Source organism: Tenrec ecaudatus, chromosome 11 (genome assembly GCF_050624435.1).
Source record: "Tenrec ecaudatus isolate mTenEca1 chromosome 11, mTenEca1.hap1, whole genome shotgun sequence".
Classification (NCBI taxonomy): domain Eukaryota; kingdom Metazoa; phylum Chordata; class Mammalia; order Afrosoricida; family Tenrecidae; genus Tenrec; species Tenrec ecaudatus.
In genome coordinates this window covers 75,389,314-75,412,217 of record NC_134540.1, presented here as the reverse complement: position 1 = coordinate 75,412,217, position 22,904 = coordinate 75,389,314, and the positions used below count along the sequence as shown (strand labels likewise).

General features: G+C 46.5%; 1 protein-coding gene and 1 pseudogene across 50 annotated transcripts in view; one reads left to right on the top strand and one right to left on the bottom strand.

Moving 5' to 3' along the window:
- Positions 1-22,904, bottom strand: part of MAP4K4 (mitogen-activated protein kinase kinase kinase kinase 4) — a 200,881-nt gene that overhangs the window by 99,380 nt on the left and 78,597 nt on the right. For all 50 annotated transcript variants that reach the window (XM_075563270.1, XM_075563272.1, XM_075563273.1 and 47 more), the window contains exon 3: positions 11,673-11,729. In XM_075563270.1, the coding sequence (XP_075419385.1) occupies positions 11,673-11,729 (57 nt within the window). The remainder of the gene's footprint in view (positions 1-11,672; positions 11,730-22,904) is intronic.
- LOC142461552 (spermatogenesis-associated protein 6-like) lies at positions 16,366-18,020 on the top strand (annotated as a pseudogene).

Here is a 22,904-nt window from a genome sequence, read left to right as displayed (position 1 = left end):
GGACCTAAGACGGCAAAAACTCTCTTTCAAGAGCAGGTTTGCTACAAACAGGAGCAAAGAAATGACACGTCTAGAAGGGAAAGCGAGGTGAGGAGAAGGTTTTGCTCTAAGACGTAAGTGAAGCATATACCAAGGGGCAACCACACCAACCCCACTGCCAATGCCTTGGTTTCAACTCACAGTGACCCCATGTAGCAGGGTTTCTGTGGCAATAACTTTTTTTTAATAAATCATTTTATTGGGAGTGTTTATGGCCCTTATAACAATCCATACATCAATTGTATCAAGCACATGTGTACATCATTTCCATAAGATTTTTGGATTTTCCAAAAGATCATTGCCATCATCATTTCCAAAAGATTTCCTTTCTACTTAAGCCCTTGGTATCAGCTCCTCTTCTTGCTCCTCCCTCCCCTACCCATCCCACCCTCGTGAAACCATGGTAATTGTTCATTTTATTTTCTTATTTTACACCCTCCACTGCCTCCCTTCGCACATGTTTCTGTGGTTCGTTCCCGTTGGCTGGCAGGTAGAGTGCTGTATATCAATTATTGAGGTTCCCCTTTCTTCCCCCACCTCCCCCCTTTACGCGCATGGTATCTCAATTCTCATTATTGGTCCTGAGGAGTTTATCTGTCCTGGATTGTGTATGTCAAGAGCTCTTATCTGTACCAGTGTACTTGCTCTGTTCCAACCAAATTTATAAGACAGACTGGGGTCAGGATAGTGGGGTGGGGAGCATTAAAGAACTAGAGGAATGTTGTTTGTTTCATTGATGCTATATTGTACTATTGAATAGCATTAAAAAAAAAGAAAGAAAAGAAACCCTGTCATATATGGTCGACATTTGCCGTTCCCTGTCCCAATGAACCCATTCTGTATCTGACCAGAGCAATCAGCACTTTATCGTGTTTTCTTAAGATTGTGACATTTCCCTATTATTTTAAAATATATTTTAAATTATTATTCAAAGTGGTAGGAACTGCCTATTTATAAAGCAGAACAATTTAAAAATACTAGCACATGCATGTTAAATAAAAGGGATGTTGCTCTTTGTCTCTTGTGTGCATATGGCTTGCCAGCCAATGATGCTGAGACTGTTGGAAATTCTGCCTGGAGACTGCTTTGGTCTCAGAACATCCTTCAGAACACAGCCACGAGAGGGCCGTGAGGAGCCGGGAGGCTGTCACAAACCCACGTGGAGGGGCTGGCTCCCCACTGTTCACAGTCTGATAGCGATGCATTAGGTAGGAAATGGACATGTGGAAGCTGTTTTCTGGTTAATAATTAAACCACTCAAAGAAACAGCTCACAGGACAATACAAAATTAGTTGCCATGGGATACTATTCCATTTTACAGATGAGGAAAGTGAAGTTTTTGGATCTATAATTCTAGCCCTTAAGCTTATAAAGTATATAATTTTGTCATGGAGTGACAGCTAGGGCATGACTGTTAAATAATGAGGCCGACTTTCTATGAAGCTCATCCGCTATAAATTTACACTGAAAAATATTATTGGCCTCAAATTTACATTGAGAAAAAATTCTACTATTTCATTTCCACGACAAATTTCAAAACAAAAACCAGAAAGGTTCTCATTCTTTGTAACCACTAATAATGTTTAGAGGCTCCTTTATCCATTTCCTCTAAATGTCCAGAGATAAAGTATTAACCCACCCCCAAATGGACCAACCCAGTCAATAATGTAAACGTTGAGTACCTACTACCTGTAAGGCACTGTAGCTTATTAGAGGCAAGGGCGGTGAGATTCCATCTCACATACTTTGGACCTATCAAAAGAGACCAGCCCCGGGAGAAAGGCATCATGGTAAAACAGCGGGGCAGCCAACAAGAGGAAGGCCCTCAGCAAGGCGGATGGAGAGCCCGACGGACGGACGGACGGACGGACAGACTCAGTGGCTACAACAAAGGATACAAGCATGAAAACAATTGTGAGGCTGGGCAGGAAGGAGCAGCGCTTCGTTCCATGGTTCCTAAGGGCACGATGAGTTGGAACCGACTCAATGGTACCTAACAGCAACCTAGTAACAACTATTACTACTTTACAGTCCCAATGTGGTGTATTCTACTGCTACGTTTCTAAAGTGGATTAGGACATGAACCAAAAAAGTCTATTCCAACTCATAATGACCCACGAAGCAGCTGGTGGTGTCAAACTGCTGGCCTTGAGGTGAGCAGTCGTACACATAACCCACTGTGACACAGGCTCCTTGAACTAGGAGATACTACCGACAACCAATGAAAAGTTTGGGCACAATGCAGGCAACCAGCTATAGGACATGAGGCAGGCAAATTTTGTCTCTCAACTCCAATTGTTGCTACCCATAAATAAAAGGCAAGTCTATTTGAAAAAAATATATATATATATATATGAGGTACACAACTAACCAAGTCTCGCTTTCCTGTTTATGTATTTATTAATAGACGAAAATAAGCAATTTCATATTTTTAAAAGGCCAGTTGTATTCTTAAGGAAGTTAGTACAAACATATTTTATCTCTGTCCAAATCAAACACAATTAATTCTTAGAAAAATATCATTCACAATCACATGATCGTCAGCATAGCTACTTTAAAAATCTGTAGGTAACTTGTTGAGCAACCCACCCATAACAGAACATTTCTGTTACTTTTGGAGACAGGCACAGATGAATTCAGAAAAACAGAGGCACATTTTTTCTATCAGAAATCAACCTGGCTCAAAACCGTTATGTGACCTGTACTTAATTTTGTAAATTGCTTGTGTAATTCCTAACACAATGCCTGTCACTCTCTGTGCAAAGATTGGATTATAGTATATTACCATTAAATATCTAGTGCATTGAAAGTACATATCAGAAATAGTACATAACTTGATCTGGCTCATGTATAAAATTGTGTTTATATGAGGTAGTGTCAAGAAGTTTGTGGGAAAATTTTCATTCCGTTTTTCCAAGCCCCCTCACATTACTTTATCACAGCATTCTGAATAGGGGTAAGGTTCTTACGGATGGATGGAAAAAATTTACTGTACTTTCAAAATCACACATATACTCCAAATACAGTAACACACATACACAGAGCCTATCTATGATACTGAAATTTCATTAAGGGAAGAGTAACTGGATTTGGGGAGGGGGTGTCCCTAAAACAATTCCTTATGGAGGCAAAATGTAGGGGAAGATTAAAAAAGTGCTATGTCCTAGGAAGGTAATAATGAACTTAAAAACCACCACCTCACTGTAATCAAGTTGATTATGATTCACAGCTTCCCTATAGGACCAGGTAGAACTGGCCCTGTGAGTTTCCAAGAGTATATTCTTCACAGGAATGGAAAGCCTCGTCTTTCGCCTGCACAGCAGCTCTGTGGTTTCAAACCGCTGACCTTGCGGTTAGAAACTCGACGGGTTTCTTTCTAACCATGCCACCAGGGCTCACAACAGTGAACTATTAGTTCTCAAATCATGATCAAATTTTTTAAACACAATAAAACTTATAATCCTTTTCTCATTGATTTTAAGAGCTTTCAAGCAGGGTTTTGCCTTGTAATGAGATCCCCCCCAAGTACAACTCATGACCATTTATCAATCCATGAGAAGACTGAGTAAGGAAACAATCAAAATTGGAAAGTTACAATCTAAGATCAAGATCTTCTGAACTGGTCCCTCTCCTCCCTCTCTCCGTTTCTCTGCCACCCCAAGTGTGGTGGTGCTCCGACTTCACCATGTAGTCTCATAAGACTTTCAGGATCAAGAGATTCCTGGCCAAGAAACAGAAGCAGAATCAGCCCATTCCCCAATGGATTCGAATGAAAACCGGTAATAAAATCAGGTACAACTCCAAGAGAAGACACTGGAGAAGAACCAAGCTGGGGCTGTAAGGAGCCCCCTGAGGGTGGCACACATGGCCGCATTTTCCCAAGCTCAAATTTTGTCCCCATCTGATGACTTGAACTTCTATTGGCAAATAATCTGGTTTATTCCTTGTTTTTTTTGCTTCCTAATCAAGTTTAACAATAAATGATGTAAGGCTGTTGGTGTGAAAAAAAAAAAAAAGATCTTCTGAACTGGATTAAAGGTTATCTGAGGTAAGAAAAATGTCAGGCAAAGAAATTTAGCATCCCAAAACTTGGCGCATCACGTTCCTCTCATTAGCTTAGGGAGAAAGTAGTTCATTAAGAATCTGTGTGTAGAAACAAAAGGAGCAAAAGGTAGGAAGCAGAAGCGGACAGGACAAAAGAGAATGTCACGGAGGGAAAATGAGTGCACTGTCAAACCTGGCATCTGAACACAGCCCCACAGCTGCACTGGCGGCTCCCCGGACAGCCCTGGATGCTCCCAGGAGGCTCTTTCAGAGCCACAATGGGGCCCTGGCACAGGTCCAGGAGAAATGCCTATGGCAGTCCCAGGCCTGTACCAGCTGTAAGGACCTGCACATCCCACTGCCTGCCTGGAACAACGGGTCACGGGAGCACAGAGAGCTGGCCCTCCCGACCTTCAGTTCACATTTCCAGTCTAGACAGGAACAGCTCATTCGTTACAATGTACTCTCTCCCCCTGGAAAAGTGGTCAAATGGTTAAGATGTCAGGCATTTTATCTGTACATGGCTGGGCTCTGCTACTGGCACGCACTGGCTTTGTGCTCCCTGCTAGACAAAGAACACACCCCAGGCGGGAGGAAGGAAGTGTTACTCAGCAGGCTGCTCAGACACCCGTGGCCGGAGTGATGCAGGCTCCTGCAGCCACTGCTTGTGTGGCTCTTCCCTCTGCAGCTAGGTGACAGGCAGAAGCAAGGTTTTCACTTGACTGTTTCCAGCGGAAGCCAGGTGCTTACTTGGCTTGTACTCTCCTATCTGCTCAGAGCAGGTAGGACTATGGCAGGTACTCCAAAGTACTGACAGGCTCTGCATCCCAAAAGGCATCAGGCCCAACATCTTGCCCGTCAAGAAATACGCCTCAGTCACAAGGAGTTCAGTCTTTCACACTAAAATGAAGACGTCTGCTCGGACTGATATCCTCAAAACAAACTTTACAACAACGGGATCTTTCCATACAGGTCCAGATCCAATCAGCTCTCCAAACCGAACTGCTTAGAGAAGCGTGCCTGGCATTCCTATGACTTGCACAATCAGGGCCCAAAGCTCTGGGTTCGAATGCCCACGCTATTTCATGAGAATTGTAGCCTAAGCAAAGGCTGCTTGTTAGCATCTCTGAGCTGGGGTGGCCTCTGTCCTAAGGTTGAAGGCAAAGAAAGATCTTCAAATTTGAGCGTGCATCAAAATCCCCTGGAAAGTTTGTTCAAAACCAGAATCCTGGGTCCTGTTCCAGAGTTCCTGCAACCGAACCAGAAGCTTTGCTTTATGGACACATCCCCTATTGCTGCTGGTCCAGAGAACCGACTTTAAGAATCTTCTTGTGCCAGAGGTCACGTGCAGACAAAAATCACTAGATCGGCAGGGAGAATGGACTTCAAGGAGCTCCCCTCCCCCGCAGGGGCTGTGGTGGGACAGGAGTGCGGGGTGGTAGCTAGAGCGCCACTTTATCTCCGCTTGACGTGTAAAACACAACATGATTTATGTTTGACTCTGTTCCACATTAGTCTGAGAAATGTTGAAGCAATAGCAAACACAAATATGAGCACTGAAAGTGCAGATCAAGAATTGAGATACGGTGGTCTTGTCTTCTAAAGGAAGGCCCTGTGTGTGTGTGCGCGCGTGCGCTGACTTACGTGCTGGGCTAACAGGTAAGCAGTTTGAAACTCGCAGCTGCTCCTTGGGAGAGAGATGAGGCTTTCTACTCACAAGTATTTACAATCTCGGAAACCCACAGTGTAAATTCTACTCTTGTCCTACAGGCTCACTGGCTTGTAAAAGACTTGACGCCAGCGTGTTCATCCGATCGTGCATCCGTCTGTCTAGATCAGTGGTTCTCAGCCTTCCTAATGCTGTGACCCTTTAATACAGTTCCTCGTGTTGTGGGGACCCCCAACCATAAAAATGTTTTCATTGCTACTTCATAATTGAATATGAGAAATAGAACATTGAGCCTTAGATTTTAGAAATTGTTTTTCCAAATGAATGCTCTTTCCTCATAGTCTTGACGTTTTGCGATACATACATGACTTACATCTTCAAATATTCTATTACAACAAGGGGAAAGAGGAAATCCTACTGTGACTGTTAAGGTTTTGTGTGGACTGGGTCAGGATTCGCAGTCGCTTGCCAGTTCAGACCTCATTATTTCATTGCTGAGCTCTGAACATAATGTATTCACCTCATTATGAGATATTTTATGAACAGCCAATCAACTGATGGATTATTTCCTAGTAGAGGTGGCCTGCTTTAAAAGTGAATGGATATTGTGAAGAGTTTGCCTTCTAGCAGAGTCTGTTCTACATCTGGCTGGTTGGTCTCTGTGGTTCTTTGGACTGAAGCCAAAGAACACTTGCCATGCTGTGAGCTGTCCGTAGCCTGCTATCTTACCTGTCAACCTTGGCTGCATTAGCTTCTTCAACCACAACCCTGCTGGTGGCTTTAACTGACCAGCCCTGCAGCTTCACGAGTCAGGAGACCTTCCCACCTAATATCTGGCCCATGGAACTGGAACTTCCCAGACTTGGAACTTGCGTGTTTCGACAACTGTGCGAGCCATTTTCCTGATATAAACCTCTGTGTACATACACACATATGTAAGCGTCACTGGCTTTGCCTTTCTAGAGATGCCAACCTAACACCCCTATGAATTAATACAAATAAAACCACTGAAAGTAGCTACTTATCCACTTGATACATCATACACAGAGAACTCAAGAAACTTCTGAACATATGCAATGACTGTCAATCCTACAAAAAAAGAACATCAGCGGGATCTTAAAAGTTCATTACACGCCTACGAGAAGGAGTAACACTTTTACTTTAATCCTAAAATGATTTATTTACTGAAGAATAAAGCAAATACGTAAGAAAATGTATTGCTTTGTTTTATTTAAGAATTTAAAAATTTCCAGTCTCAGAAATTATGTTCTATAAGGACAAATTCTGATTTTTAATTTAAAAAAAATATTCCCTAGCTTTGCCCACTGGTAGGACTAGCACCCAAGAAACAATGAGCATATTTAGCAATTCAGACACGGGTTTCTAAATATATTCACTACTAAAAGGAACTCAGGAGTCCTTAGAGGAATTGACTCCAAGTTCTGGCTGGTCAGTTTCTAACATGTAATTGTGCCCCATATAGGGAAGTACTCAGAGCCAATGGGGGTCAGGTCAGAAAGACAGAGATCCCAGTGTGAGAGAACCGAACCCCCAGTGGTTTCCTTCGATCCAATGTCATCTGCTGATGATAATAGAAAATGAATAAATAAAAGCATCCTGGTCTCTAGTTGGACCAAGAGAAACTACAGAGGCGTGATTAGATGAGACAGGAAACTTCTTGATACACCCATGTTATTACAGACGGGGGGGGGGGGGGGCAGCATCTCAAAATCACCCCTGTGTAACACCCAAAATAAAGATTCAGGCAAGGGCCAACCAAAACCATGAACTGAAAGTCTACTGGCACACCCAATATTCACACGCCTGGCTTCACTAATAATGGCACAACCAGAATGGATGCGGCCTCTGAGGTGATGCCATATCAAGTACCCACCCGGCACCCATGAGGCGGTGCCGTAGGAAGTGCTCAATCTGCATCTGTCTTGGTTATCTCCGCTGCTGCACCAAGGGCCACACGTGGGCGCCTTTCACAACTTTACTGAATCGCCGTTTAGGAGGCTAGGGCCCTGAACTCAGAGCACCAGCTCTAGGGAAAGGCTCGCTGTCGGCTCAGGAGGAAACTCCTGTCTCTTCAGCTTCTGCTTTCACGTCCCTGGAGGTCTTCCTGAGTCTTGGCTTCTACTCCAACACGCTCTTGGCCTTTGCTTCTTTCTGGCTTCTGCTTCCTAAAAGAGGCTGATCCCACATGTGTCCTACTCTACTCCTGCCGCGTTCACATACCAAAGACAACCCATTCCCAAGTGGGATTCTACCCACCGACAAAGAGCTGGGGATCCACAACACCTATTTGGGGGATGGTGAAAATTCAATCCATGATAGCATCGGATCAATGCTAATCAGCCGTGTTTCCAGTTTAAAGGAAACATGGGAGGAAGAAGTACAAGCTAAAGCACAACATGAAGTCATCTGTGGGCACCTGGTTTTGCTCTTCAATTGTGTGTTCCTTGCATAGTTCATTTGTACAAATTGAAGGTCTGTGGCTCTTTGGAGCTAGCCTGAAAATGCCATTTTCCCACCAGTTATGTACTCACTGAGCGGTGTCACATTTTAGTAACTCTCATATTATTCCAAACATTCTCATAAAACTACACTGAATACTTAGGATCGTGTAAATATGAAACCTTCATAGGTACTGAGAAACTCAGAGGGGCAGTTCTACCCTGTCCTTTGGGGTCGCTGTGAGTCCAAATCAACTCGATGGCACAGAATATATATAATGTCAACTCCCTGGTGGGGTCTGCTGCAAGCCAAACTGTTACACGGTAATGGTATCTCATTATTAAAATCAACTACTCATTATTAAAATCAACAATGCTCGAGAGTCTTGCTTCCTTTATGGCCTGGATCCCACCTCTGTTGCATCTACCTCTGGTTCTTAAACCTGCCATGTTGCCTGGCAACCTCAGGAGCTATTGCCTGAAGACCCTGCTGACATTGGATTCGCCGACTGTGCCGGCCACAGCCTGATCTGCTGACATCCACCAGCCTGTGGTTCTCTGGCTGCTTCCTCCTGCTTCCTGATGCATCAGGCCCCAAGCAGCTGCTCTGTTCAAGAAGAGCCTCCAACTTAATATCTGACCCTTGGGCTTGACCTGGACTGGCCTTACCCATTCTTACAACTGCACGAGCCATTTTCTTGATAGTACAGAGTGTCTCTCTTCCCATACCTACAGAGGCATCACTGGCTTTGCATCTGTACACAAGCAAGCCTAACACAGCTGTAAAATCTCTCTCCTGTCAGCCTGTTTCCTCCTGCTCCCAGCCCACTACCATCAAGTCCATTCTCACTGCCCCCAGCCCTACGTGAGAGGGTAGAACTGCACTGTGCGTTCCTGATAGTGTAAGTCTCACGCAAACAGAAAGCCTCCTCCTCCTCCTGAGGAATGGCTGATGGCTTTGAACCTCAGACCTCCAGGTGAGCAGCCCAAGGCATAACTCACTACATCAGGACTCTGTCCTGTCCCCTGGTCCAGTGCCTGTGGCTTTATTGTAATAAACAAGAGGCTCTTGGTGCACAGGCCTGCTTTCCAGGGTGCCAGCTGCACCGGGTACTCTCCATAATCAAAACTTCCTCTGGTCCTGACTACACCCCAAGTTATACCAGAGGTCACTGTATGAAAATGGCACGCAAGAGACATTACTGAGAGGCCAGTATGTAAATTGATAACTGGGTTTGTGTTTGTTCTAAAGACTTACCATCTGGCCCTCATTTTACCTGAATATATCAGTTTAGCATAATTCTTTTTAAGCAATCCGGCTAGTGCTTTATTATGCATTTGTCCAACGCTGATTTCCTAAGCAATGAAATTTCTCTCATGTACAGCGGAGCAAAAGTGGGGCACAAGTGTCTATTCCCACAGAGGGTGCATACTTTGTACCTAGGCGCACACGGAGAGGACCAAAGGGAAACCCCCGAAGCACCCACAGCGGTTACTGTCATCCTAAAGAAGGACGAGGGGACTTCAAACTGTCGAAAGATGGCGGAGTTTTCCACCGACTTTTTCAGAGCTCCTTCAGAGTAGGCAGGAATTTACCTGTCCCTGTGATTTCTTATAGTTGATGCTTCGTGAAGGAGTCACGAACTGCATACTTACAAGCAGAGGAAGAGGGTCTCTACAGAGAGGACAAACCCCACAGAAAGCTCGCTGGGCTGACCGCCCGCCGTGAGGGCCACATAAGTGGCAGGACACCACGAGGAGAGAGAAGGAATTCTCAGGACTTTCAAATGCTTCGTGCAACTCCCAAAAGCCCAAAACAATCCCACGCCAAGTCTGACAGTAAACACATCGGGAAGCATCTTTCTATGCGGGGCAAGCGCGCAGGCTCCAGCACAGCAGTTGTCCACAGGGCCCGCAACACGCACAGCAGCGGGCCTGCACACTGGCTGGCAATGTCGGCCATGCCATTAACTGCGACAACGCTTTACACCTAACTAAACTGCTCTTTTATTGAAATGATAATAAATTGGGGTAACACATGACAATGAATTGAAATTTTCCTGCTCCCTCACGATTCTCTTAAATAATCTTTACATGAAGGTTTAGCTGAAAGCATCTAATTGTACATGGGGTTGCACACCAAGATAGGATCACTAGGATGCGAAAGAGCGGTTCATAGCCAATGTATGTTGTGAGGATCTTCTGGCCATGCAACCAAACGATGGAACTTTCTCACTAGATGGTCTCCAGCACCCTGTCTGACGGAGGGAAAAGAGCAGTGAACCCATAAAATGGTTCGTCTTCAAACATTGGTCTGAACCTCTCTGTTGTCCTGCAGTCTGGTGACGCCACTGTTTTCCAATTCTCACGAACGAGTACGAAGCCGGCAATGGATGCTTGTGACCAGAGCTGGCTGGGTTAGGAGAGAGCAAGGCAGAGGACGAAACCTGGCTCTCTCCACTCAACAGACCCCTGAGGGCAGTTGAAGCGCTACCTCCCACGGTGGACTGCAGCCTTCAGGACCGTGGCTTGCTGTCAAAGACAGCTGTTTCTACAATCTGTGAGATGCGGACGGGAACCCTTTGGGGATCATTAGGCAAGTTAGAGGCCATTGTGAGATGACAAAGCAAAATTCCAGATAAAAATAATTTGAAATGAGATGGAGATAACAAATGTACAAATGTGCTTGACACAATGGACAGACATATGGATCGTGATAAGAGTTGTACGAGCCCCAAATAAAATGATCTAAAGGTATATCTGATTTAAAAAATGAGATGGATTTGGTTCGTTGTAACCTACGGCTATGTAAAAATAAATATGGACTCATGCATGCATGCACACACACACCCATGCTAGCACTTTTTTGTCTGGGTTAATTTCTCCTCTTTCTCATCTAAAAGCTGCACAGTAAATCCCCATGTGACCATTTCAAGAACTATTTTTTGCTATTAAATGTGGCCAACAATCTGCTCAGCATTCCAGCAGATGTTTCTGTTTTCAAACCTCTGGGAACTTCACTGGATCTGTTTTCTTTCCCCGTGTTAAAAATAAAAGAAAGAGCACAAATGTGGCCTAATACCCTGGAGATGCTTCCCTGCCTCCAGCCCAGCCCCTTCAACCTCCCTATTCACGTGACCTTCCCGAGCCCTCCTCAGCTCTTTCCTTGCCATTAGAGAAGATGTTTCCAATTAGGGCCCATTAGGTTGCCAAGGATGACATCATTCAGATGTGGCTTTTGAAAGGAAAAGCTACCGATTCTTAGTTACTGGAGGACCATCTGCCAATAATTTAAGTCAACTAGTCTATTGGACCTTACGAACTACGGTATCACAGGAGGGCAATTTGCTTCTAATCAGCTTCTCCAAACAGAACAATACTCTTATGGGGCGAGTGGGGATGGGGAGTGGGGGGATGAGCCTTATTTTACCCAACAGTAAACACTTGTGATTCAAGCTTACCTCAGTAACATCCATAACTTTGATGGCCGCCAGCTGTCCGGTTTTAACATGTCGACCCTGAAAAACAGAGTGAGGAGAAGAATGAATTGGCACCCGGGTTTCACACAATCGTCCTGTACCTTGTATACTTTTCACAATTACTCTCACTCACTGCCATCTAGCCCACTCTGACTCACGGCGACCCTCTCGGCAGGAGAGGGCAGAAGTGCGCCTGTGGGTGTCAGAGACTGTAGTCGCTCTTGGTGGTGGCAGACAGCCTCGTGTGTCTCCTGAGGAGTGGCTGGTGGATCTGAACTGCTGACCTTGCCGTTAAAGGCCCCACTTGTAATGGCAACACCATCACGGCTTCTGTTTTAATACACAGTGGTGACGAAATAGTCCCTTGCTCTCCATCAGAACAGCAGGCACCACATTTCATAAGCAAGTCAGTTATCAGAACAAACGAGTTGGTTAAAAGCACAAACTCCCTCTTGTTCACGGCTTTAAGTTCTACATCATCTCTCCATCCGAGCAACTTAAATGTTGTATTGACTAGATCACACTGACCACCATATCTTTTCATTTTTAACACACTACCAGGACCAGGGGACGGGGGCCAAGAACCGGGCACCTCCTCACCCAAAATCTCTTGGATACTTGTTCTCATTGTCAAAAATGGCTAATAATAGTTGTCCCCCTGGGGTACTTCTATCATCCATGACTTGACTACAAGATTTAGAGATGCTTCTCTGAAGCTTTCTGGCCGTTTTAATGTCGAGAGACTCGAGGATAATTATTTCGAGAAAATGGGCAGGGAAGGGGAAGAGGTTAACAGCTACATGATGGTGCCGGACCTAAGGACCGAAGTTTCAATCCATTTATACCACTCGTTATTTTGAACAAATTTGGTGTCTTATATCATCCACATGAGAAGTGGTGGATTTAACAACTGTAAGCCTCGCGCTGTATCTTTGTAACACCTGATGGTCATGTCTCACACCACGAACAAGCAGCCACCGGGCACCATATACTTGCAAGCTTGTGGAAAATGGTTCTTCTCCAGCCTACACAGAATACAAAGAATGTTCTTGTATTTCCCAGGAATCTACCTCTCTAACACTCTTCTGAGAAAAGATCAAGGATTTTAAAGCTTCAAACTTACAGAAAACTATCCATTTCTTTCCCCTAGAAATCCAGTATAAGAATTCCCATTACAACAAAGAACACCCTGGAAAGGGCACTGTATCGCTATTTCTTCTCTACCATTTGTGGTGATGGTGGGGATGCAGGCCAGCTTCTAGGCCTCCCCAGAGTTCCACGCGGACCCCTGCTCATCTCCCTAATTTTGCTTCCAACTGCCTCCCCTCAATTTAGGCTCATTTCTAAATTTTAAAAAGACATGGCCAATATGAAAGGCAGACCATGATTTGGGAAAGGTGGGGGGGGGGGGGGCGGCGGATGTGTGTGTTAAGTTATGTACAGCCCTAATTCTCTGACCTTTTTTTTAAACCAAGTTTTTACATTTGAAACGAAAGAAATAGAAAAAAGTTATTTGTTGAGATGGACCATTGCTGAGGTCAAGTAACCAATATGACCGGCAAAATACCCAGGGGAGGGAAACGAAAGTCTGAACTAAGTACCCTGAATTCCAATATGCCTATAATCGTGTACCAAAACCTGCTAGAGTCATGAAAGGGGTAAACTTTTGTGATTTTCTCCACACTATCCAACAAAGAATAACTACCTGGCTCCTCCCTCTGGGGGACTGCACAAGCTGAGCCTGGCACCCCAGTCCCCGAGGGAGCCCATCAGCCTCTGCTGGCATCTCTGCTTTCCGAGAAGTGGAGGGGAAGCGCACACAATCGTACACCGATCGCACTGTGCTAGGGACTCGAGACACAGACACAGGTGCTCAGTGTCCTGTTCTAACCTTCACAAAAGAGGCTGTCTACTCCTGGGAAGACTGACAGGCTTGGACACCTTACACTGGCTCACTGAGGATTAAAGTCAGCTCAGTGGCAACTGGTTTGATTTGGGGGGTAACAATTCTTATGGTCCCCTGGGTGATGGAAACGAGACACCCACCTACTAACAAACATTTGGAGGTTTGTATCTTCTCAGAAACACGTTTGGGGTGGGGGGGGAAGCCAGGGGCAAAAAGCAGCTACTGGAAACTCCTGGGGCACAGACAGACGTACGGTGACACATGGAACTGACTTGACATCCACTGGTTCGACATTCCTGCAGTCTGCTCACTCCCTTTGGGAGGGGTGGAGATATGTAGAAGGGGAAGAGAAACGGGGGGACGGGAATGGAACAGAAAGGGGTTGATGAGTGCTTTGAACTGTTGAAACCAGTTAGTTGATGGTCTGAAATGTAAGCCCCACCTAACTCATCAAAATCATCTGGGTAAAAACAAACAAACAACTCAAGGTAGCATCAACCTAAGTAAGGACAGGGAGTTATGAGGGGAGGAGGAGGAGGCGGAATGGAACAGTGAAAGCAGGGAAGAAGTGGGGTGCACAATTGTACACATGGGAGGGGGTGCAAGGATGACTTGAAACACAATGCGTAGAAATTGAGTGGGACGCTGACAGTCTGTGCTGTAAACCTTTACCTAATTCACAATAAAAATTTACATACATTCTGCATCTCCATCAACTACTTTCCTTCACCTAACTCCAGATTTGGCAAGCTGTGGCTAAGCCTATACATGGAAAAATAGTGATAGAGATTCTAACTTCATTTATGGGTTCGTTCGTTCCCTTTTATTCATATATTTAAATTTAAAATGTTTTAAACCTTGACTCGGTTGGTATTAAATGCACCTCCTCCAGTGCCCACTCATGAACGTCACCCTCTCTTCCCAAGCCGAGCTGCCCCTTTGGGTTTCCAGGAGTTTATGTCCTGATGGAAACAGACAGCCTGAACTTTCTCCTGAGGAGCACGTGGTGGGGTGAATGGCTGGCCTTGTGGTTCAGGATGCCAGGCGTGTTCCACGGCACCACCAGGGCGCCTGCATCTGGGTGCATGTTACCTGCATAGCGCCTGTGGTACACACATCTACATTTTCCCAACGAGCGTCAGAAATACCCTGCAAGGCAACAAAAGTTGGGGGTTACCCTATTCTGCAGATGAGGAGCCCTGACTGCGGATCATTCCGGTCTCCGCAGGAGCTACAATGGCCGCGGAATCCATGTTCCTCGATTATTCTAGCCAACGTAGGCAAAGGATGGACCCCCACCAGTACTGCCAACATGTCGCCTTTCTGTTATTGGGATGTTTCATTTTTAAAGAGCTTAAATTATTTTTCCTCCACGATCTCAAAACACAGCAAAATTTTTTAAAAAAACTTTTTTTAATCCCAATCGCTATATTCAGGGAGAAAAAGTGAAAGGGCAGCACCTTTTCACTGGTCAGAATCACTGCCTTCAGCAGGGTAGGCTTTGTGATGTCCAATTCATCCGAGCCTTGAAAGGGTAAAAAATACATTTGAACAGGCAGGGGGGGAAGGGGGGGGGTGCTGGAAACTATTTCTGTCAGAGTTCACATTGAGGAAAATGCCCTACTTTTCAACTCCAGTCAAAATTGTGGCCTTGCAGTTACAAATATGCAATATGTTTGCAACTAAATTCTATGTTCCAAGAAAAATCCAGCCACAGAGTTTTAAATGTAGGGCACTGTGGCAGCCTGTCTGTCCCAAACCCGGAGAGGAGTTTGTGGCAGAAAGGAGCACTCGGGAAGCTTTTAATCCCAGGAGGGGGGAAAGCAACAACTGAAATGCCCCTATCTCTTGAATGTCCCTACTGTCACTAAGCACTAGGTAATTAAACTCTTATCTTTACCTAGATCTCAAACACACTTGATTCAACTGTGCTCCTGGAGAGGTAAATCTGGTGACCTCCTTTTTAGAGCAAGACGCATGTGGGAAGGGGTGGGAATGAATCCAAGACAGAAAGAGAAAGCCCAATCCGCCTGGCAATGTCAACAGCCTGATCAGAAGAAGCTGCCACACCCCTACCACCGCCCCTTCCACGGTCACTGCCAAAGCCTTGCTGTGAAATGACACCTTGAAGCCAGCAAGTGGGACGCTAATCAACAGCATCTCTTCTGTTCAGGGCGCTTTCTAGTTAAATCTCACCTTCCCTTACAAAATCATAGCTTTTTTTTATACTCTACCACCCTGACAAAGAACCAAAGCGACTAGAGGGGACAATTCTGTGAAGTTAGGACACTGTGGAAGGACAGTCAACACCCAATTGAGGAACATCAGCTTTCTCCCCTGATGGCGCCGGGCGTGCGCACTCCCGCCCTCGACCACGCAGGCACAGCCCTTGTGGCACCAGAGTGCGGGCACTCGCATTTACCCTTACCTGACCCAGCCATGACTCCTGATTCCCATGTTATAGATGGGGAGACCGAGGCTCGAGCTAGCTAAGAATCACATCTGGATCTGTTCCTTACACCTGACAGTGGTCTTCCCAATAGAAACAACCTCAAATGTTCCATGAGGCCAATGTGCCTAGAAACTGGCAGGTACGGCATTCCAAGGCGTGTGAGTACATTAAATGACGGTCACCAGCTAGGGCAGCACAGCGGCCAATAATGAACGATGACTTTCAATCCCTGGCCTCTGCTCTCCTACACAGCATTAGGAAGGACTCAACCAAAGACTTAGCTCACATCCGCACCCAAGGGTTACAATGACGATGCTATGGCGCTCCTCGAAGGTCCGTTTGATGGTGCTCAGAGCTGCTCACCATCAATCGTCTCACAGTAAGTATCGGGAGAGCTAAATACTCCTTCCTGCTGAATTTAAGTCGGGAACACACTTTTTAGGGGCACGTGCCTTCAAATTGCTGGAAAAGAAAGAAACTCAACCAGATGCGGCTCAGTCCTCCTCCTTCCTGCCCTGGAGATGAGCTGCCCGCGGTCCCGGGGCGGCCACCAACGGTATACATACCCTGTGTTTGCTCCAGCTGGGACCTTGCACGTACTTCATCAATGCAATCTCAGTACACTGAGAATGACGCCAGCTGACCAGTGGCCAGGTGATGCCCAAGCTGCAGCAGACAGACAGCAAGCTGCCTTCGAGAAACTTGATTTTGGGGAGTCAAAGTGGGGGCTTGGGTTTAAAAAGCCCAGAAGGGCAATACCAAACGCATTGCACTCTATAGCAAGAAGCACTTAGTTACCTACGGACAGTGTGGAACCGCTCCAAAAGGAATGACAGCAACGTGACTAGGAGGGCCTGGTGTGGACCCCTGGTCGAGGACGGCTTTGATGGCCTAAGATTATCAGCAAAGAACAAGATGTGGGTCCCTCGAGTTACAAGCTGCACAGAATCCTCACCAAAGCCCACAGAGTGGAGAGATGTACAGGTAGCAACAGGTCAGGAGGAAAAAGGAAGAATGCAATGATTCACCTCTGACTGACAGCCAAGGAGCAAAACCCCGTCACCTCTCCAGACAGGTAAGGACAAGAGTGCTATTTCATCATGGTGTGACCTGTGTATTCCTCCACAGAAGGGGAAATAAACCTGCATCAGTCTTCCATCCAATTTGGAAGCTTTGTCGTGGCTAGCAGGATTTGTTGGTTTAAAGCTATTTGTCGGCTGGAAGGAGGCATTTGTGGAATGCGGTGGTAAACTTTTCTAGTAAGCAAGTCAAATTCAGTGACACAAGTTACTCAGCCCACCCCGCCCGGGAATCTCAGTAACGTGTCCAGGAATGGTGCTGCAAGACCAGGAGGCCATCTGTCCTAGCATCTGTGGATTTGGCCAATACAGACAGACAAAATGTGTTCCACCCACTTTTCCACTGGTCTTCAATGGCAGAATGGAGTTTGAAAAGCAGTAGACCCTGGAGATGTGGTAGCATGGCTTGAATACGACACAGCAGTGTTTGAGTTGACATAGCTTGTTCCAGCAGTTGGTGAAACACTGTCTACATATCATGAAAATACAAGCGATTTCATGTTCCCGGGTCCAAACCAAATTCCTGGATACCATGATTCAAACCGGCAGGTTACCATGCGGAGGATTTCTGGCCTTAGAGGAATTTCTCCAAAGATGGAATGTTCTACAGCCTCAGTGATGGGGGAATGTCTCATAAGTTCAAGGAAGTGCCGCACTCGGGATACATTTTTTACCACTTGGCTCCAGTTGAAAAACCGCATGGCAGATTGCAAAGCTGAACATCAAGATCCACTCAGCACCCTCAACAATGCCTAAGCAGCCTCCAAGGCCTGTGTTCAATCGCGCTTCTCTCAGAGAAAGATTCCATTCTGATTGGTGTTCACCTGCAAACTGTGATGAGATCCATGACCGGGATGAACGAGACCCAAAGGAAGAAGAGGAACTGGAACTGAAAAGAGGCCTCTGCCGGTGATAGAGACCCCAATTATAGCTCCTTCCCGTGGTCACATGGCGCTGCCCACTTGCATGATGGGAAATATTGGTCCAACAAAGCAACCTCTTACAAAGGAAAACCCCACTGACCCATCTTTGAGAACAGTAGGGATATATACTGCATGGCTATATAGAAGATACACAGGAATATATGGGCATATCCAAGATATATATGGGGATATCAAGATATATATGGGGATATATACAAGATCTACAGGAATTTATACAACAAGGCCTGTAATTCTGTTTCTCATACGCCAGAGAACTTCTGAGGTCACCCACGATAAACTATGAATGTCATGTCAACTCCTCAATGAAAACATGTGATGTGATCAGAACAAAGTTACTCATTTGCACCCATGACGGGCTGACTTGCAGGCTCTCCCTAGACCCAAACATGAGAGTCCCATACACAGGGCACAGGGACACACGCCTCCTTTAGCTCGTCTCTCTTGTGGGACTCTCACACACTCTTCGGTTTGGGAATCAACTCCCTACGCTTGAAAGGAAAGGCCCCAGCTTGAGTTCCCCTGGTGTCCCTTTCTGATTACATGGTCCTACAACTATATACACACGCCCTGTCTGCACGGGCGCCTTGATGTGCGATGGTTACAGTCATACGAGTTACAATAAATGTCGGTTTAAGTTTCTCATCAAAACACAAAACTCCCATTGAAATGCTGCGGAGCTCCAAGGGTAGGCCAGCCCCGTGAAACCAAACAGCTGCTTTTACAGATGAGAGAGTACGGCCTAGAGAGCGGTAACGACATGCCACCAAGTAGTCACGCCAAGCTCGGGGTATCCATTCTTCCCCCGGGATCTTTCACCCACATCACCCAGAGTTGAACTTACAACTTTCGATCCATTCTTCACCAGCCCCTCCCCTCGTCCTCATTTATAATAGCAACTATGGACCTCCACAGGACTGGACGGTGGGGCTGGTGTGAGATCAGCAGTGGGCAATCCACTGACCACTCTGTCTCATGTCCCACATGACCCCATCCTCGGAGCAAAGAGCAGTGACACCGGTTCTGCATTGTTAACCCAGAAACCACAGCCTCGTCCACAAGTGCTCTTTTCCAGGAAGTGTCTGTAAAATCCAAAATTCCGATGCACAGCACCCAGCGAGCAGCTGGAAAACCACCTCATATCACTACGCATAACTAACCTGAAAGGGAGGCGCACAAACAGCTCCGTTTCCTAAGCTCTCTCCTTACAACGGAGCTGGAAGAACAGCAACCTGACTTCACAAATGCGGGCGGCTCTTCGCACTGCATTGCTCCAAGCCTCAAGCCAAACTTGAGATTAGCAGGCTCCCATTCTTTGCACATTTTACCTTTGTGACTATTTTAGAACTTATGAGAGTCAATTTCTCCACTTCTCTCTCCTGCCACGGCCTCTTGTCTAGTACACATTGCTGTTGTTGGCTGTCTAGTCAATGGACTCGACGGGGTCATACAAGGCTGCGGCTTGTGCCACCTCTGAGCCCCATGTAGATGAGGAAGGCGGAGAATGCAGGACTACGTGTTATGAGATTAGGCGAGACCTGCAATTTAATAAGAAGAAAGTGCTTCTGGTCCTGAACGAGTTCAAAATTAAAGGCTTCGGCAGAGAATCGTGCCTTCTTTAGGTCTGCATTCTTACCCGAAATAGTGGGTTACGCATCGGGCGTTTAAGAGTAAGGTGGGCAGTTTGAATCACCAGCCACTCCATGGAGGGAAAGATAGGTTTTTTCTATTCCCATGAAGAGTTACAGTCTCCAGACCCACAGAGGCAGGTTCTACTTGCTCCTACGAAGTCACCATGAGTTGGGATGTACTCAACAGCAATGAATTTGGATCTTTGTTTTTGTTTTATTTTTTAAGGTAAGCATGCCTCTATAAAGGGCAAATTATAAAAACTCCTAGGCAAAACCAAACTCCTTGAGGGAAGGAGTCCCTGGGTCTAGAGTCTCAGGACCATAGTCTTCCGGGGGACCAGCGTCAAGTGGAATAACATAGTTCACAAAGACAATGCTTTACACCGTACTTTTTTGTTAAGTAGCTACTGAGGTCTTAACATGCAGGTCAACAGGCATCGTCGGCGCAACTATTGGTCTCTGCCCTTCCAGAAAGAAGAGTGATGAAAATCCAAAGACACAATTAGTCCAATGGCTAATTAATGGACCACTCAAGCATTAGTCTCCGCAACCCAGAGACCAAATGAACTCGAAGGTGCCTGGCTACTCCAACCAACTGCTTCCGAAAGGATCACACTGCAAATCCTCGAAAGAGAGAGGGACTTAAAATTATGAGAAACGGACTTGTTGGTCAGATGCAGATTACTGGGACCACCCCAAAGATCATGGCCCTTAGTCTCACCCCTCAAGTCTGGAACTGAACTCACCCCATGTTAAAAATAATCACCCATTTACGATCAAAAGGGCATTTATCCAAAGACGGGGTCAGAAGAGAAGCAAGAATGGCGTGAGGAAATAGAGAGGGAGGAAGTGGGATCCGCGATGGTGCCTCGAGGGGATTTAAGTGGAAGAGTTGAAAGAAAATGTCAATTGTTGAGTGTAAAACTGATGGTCTCTTCCCTAAACTTTCACCTAACTCACAAGAAAAAAAACTTAAAGGAGAAAACCCCACTGAACACGGCCATGAACTGAAACCTTACGTAGGTCGTCTCTGAGAGTCTGTAGATCTTTATGGGACCTGACAGACTGGCCGTTCTCCCTTGGAGGAGGCTGGTGGCTTTGAACTGACATTAACGGTCCAACCAAAGCACAAAACAAACGCAGTGCCATCAGGTCGACGCAGACTCAGTGGACCTACAGGCCGGTGACTGGAACGCTCCTGGGAGTTTCCAAGACTCCTTCCCGCCTTTCTCCTGAGCAGCGGCTGGTGGCTTCACACTGCTAGCCTTGCAGGGAGCAGCGCAACATGTAACCGCTATGCCAGCAGGGCTCCATTCCAAGAATGGAGCGCACAGACAGACAGCAATGCAACACCGCCCCGCCCCATGTCCCAAGTAAAGGCACAGACGAAGTTGCAGAAGGAAAATAATTTACATGCCACATTTTTGGAGGGACTAATTTGGATAAAATCCTTATAAACTCTGAAATCTTGAGTGTATTGCAGACGCTCTTCTTAATGGTTCAGGAAAATAATTACGAGCATCAATTACGCTCCTGTCCTTGCAATGAAGTGACAGCCTCGGGGAACAGCACACTGCAGCAGGAGGTTCTACTCCGACTCCGCCACAGAGAAGCGCCCGGTCACCTGGGCTTCTGCATTCTTCTGGTATTTCCATCTGTGTTCCAAAGCAGTTGGGGGGAGACAGATGACTGAGTAGCCAACCTGGAGGCTAGGTTCCAGGAAAGTCAATAACCGCTGCTGCAGGAGCCACCTCTGCATTAAGCAGAAGAGTGAAAGGATGCACCAGAGAAACGCTGCCAAGATGCTTGAGGAATAAGGCGCTCCTTCCAAAGGGGCTACCTGCCTGAGCAATAGGTCGGGTGGGGGAGGCACCTGGCTTATAAAGAGATACAGTGAAACTGCTGTAATACAAAGCCAGTGTCCCTTCCAAAGTTGCCAACAGCACACCTTTGAGCCAGCATCTGGACTACAATATCAAGGCTAAGAAGGAGATTGGCAACTTGTGCTATCTCGTCCTTTCCTTCATAGGGCAAGATATGTAAATGGTGGATGCGCATGACCAAACGCTGTGGACTGCAAGCCCAACTCCACCACGTACTAGGCGGCTGGGCTCAGCCAGGTACCTGGCCTTTTCTACACCTCGTTCTCGGCTCCTCTGGAGTGACAGTAACCAGCACCGCCTGCAGTGGGTTCTCTAGCTACCAACAGTAACGCTGAAGCGGATGTGGTGCAGGGCAGACAGCACGCCTGGTGGCAGAGACGTAGGAGCAGGAATAAGCCAGTAGCTTAGTGTCTGAGAAATAAGCATTAAAAGCAGGGGTGCTCCTTCGAGTTAAGATCTTTCAGAGTTAAAACTACCCCGGGTGTTTCCTTCCAGTGTGAGATGTCTTCGAGGGGGAAGACAGATAAGCCTTTGTCTTACACAAGCCAAGAGACAGCACAGGCTGGGATTTTGGTTGCCCTGTTGGGTTCTTTTAGCTTACTTATAAGCTCAGTCACAAAATAATGCCTACTGGTTTCAGGTTCAAACTAAATAGATGACCAGACTTGTTTTCTCGCACACACACCGTGCCGCCAGCCTCCAAAGCATCTTATGAGGAGCTAGTGCAGACATCAAACCACGGAACAGGTCAGTCCTGCAGACCGTTTCCTGAAACCTCACCCAAGTTACTATGCCGGGGGTCGGGTGGGGGGGGCCCTCAGATAAGCCTGGGGCTGCTTATCCCCCAAACCTTGTCCCGCCTGGCATATGGAGCTCTTTCAATTACCGTTTCACTGCCGTCGAATTCAAAAGCTCACTCACTGCCGCTGGGTAGTGGTTCTGACTCACAGAAAGTGCTGTGCTTCCATGCCAGCAAGGCAGGGCCATCGTTGCCCGGCGGCTGCTCTTATGTTTGAGCCCATGGTTGCAGCCACTGTGCTCATCCGTCTCGGGGAGCATCTTCCACGTTACTCGTAAGCATGAGGTCCTTCCCAAGGCCTGGTCGCTGCTGACATGTCCAAAGTAGGTAAGATGCCGGCGCTTCTCCACCCTTGCCGCTAGGGCGCCTTCTGGCTGCACCTCTGCTACAGCGGAGTCGTCTGCCCTTTGGCAATCGGTGGCGCTTTCAGTGCTCTGCCAGCACCGTAATTCGAATGCACTCACTTTTCTTAGGTCCTTTCTCATTCGAGGGACAGTTTCGCATGCGTGTGAGAAGACAGAAA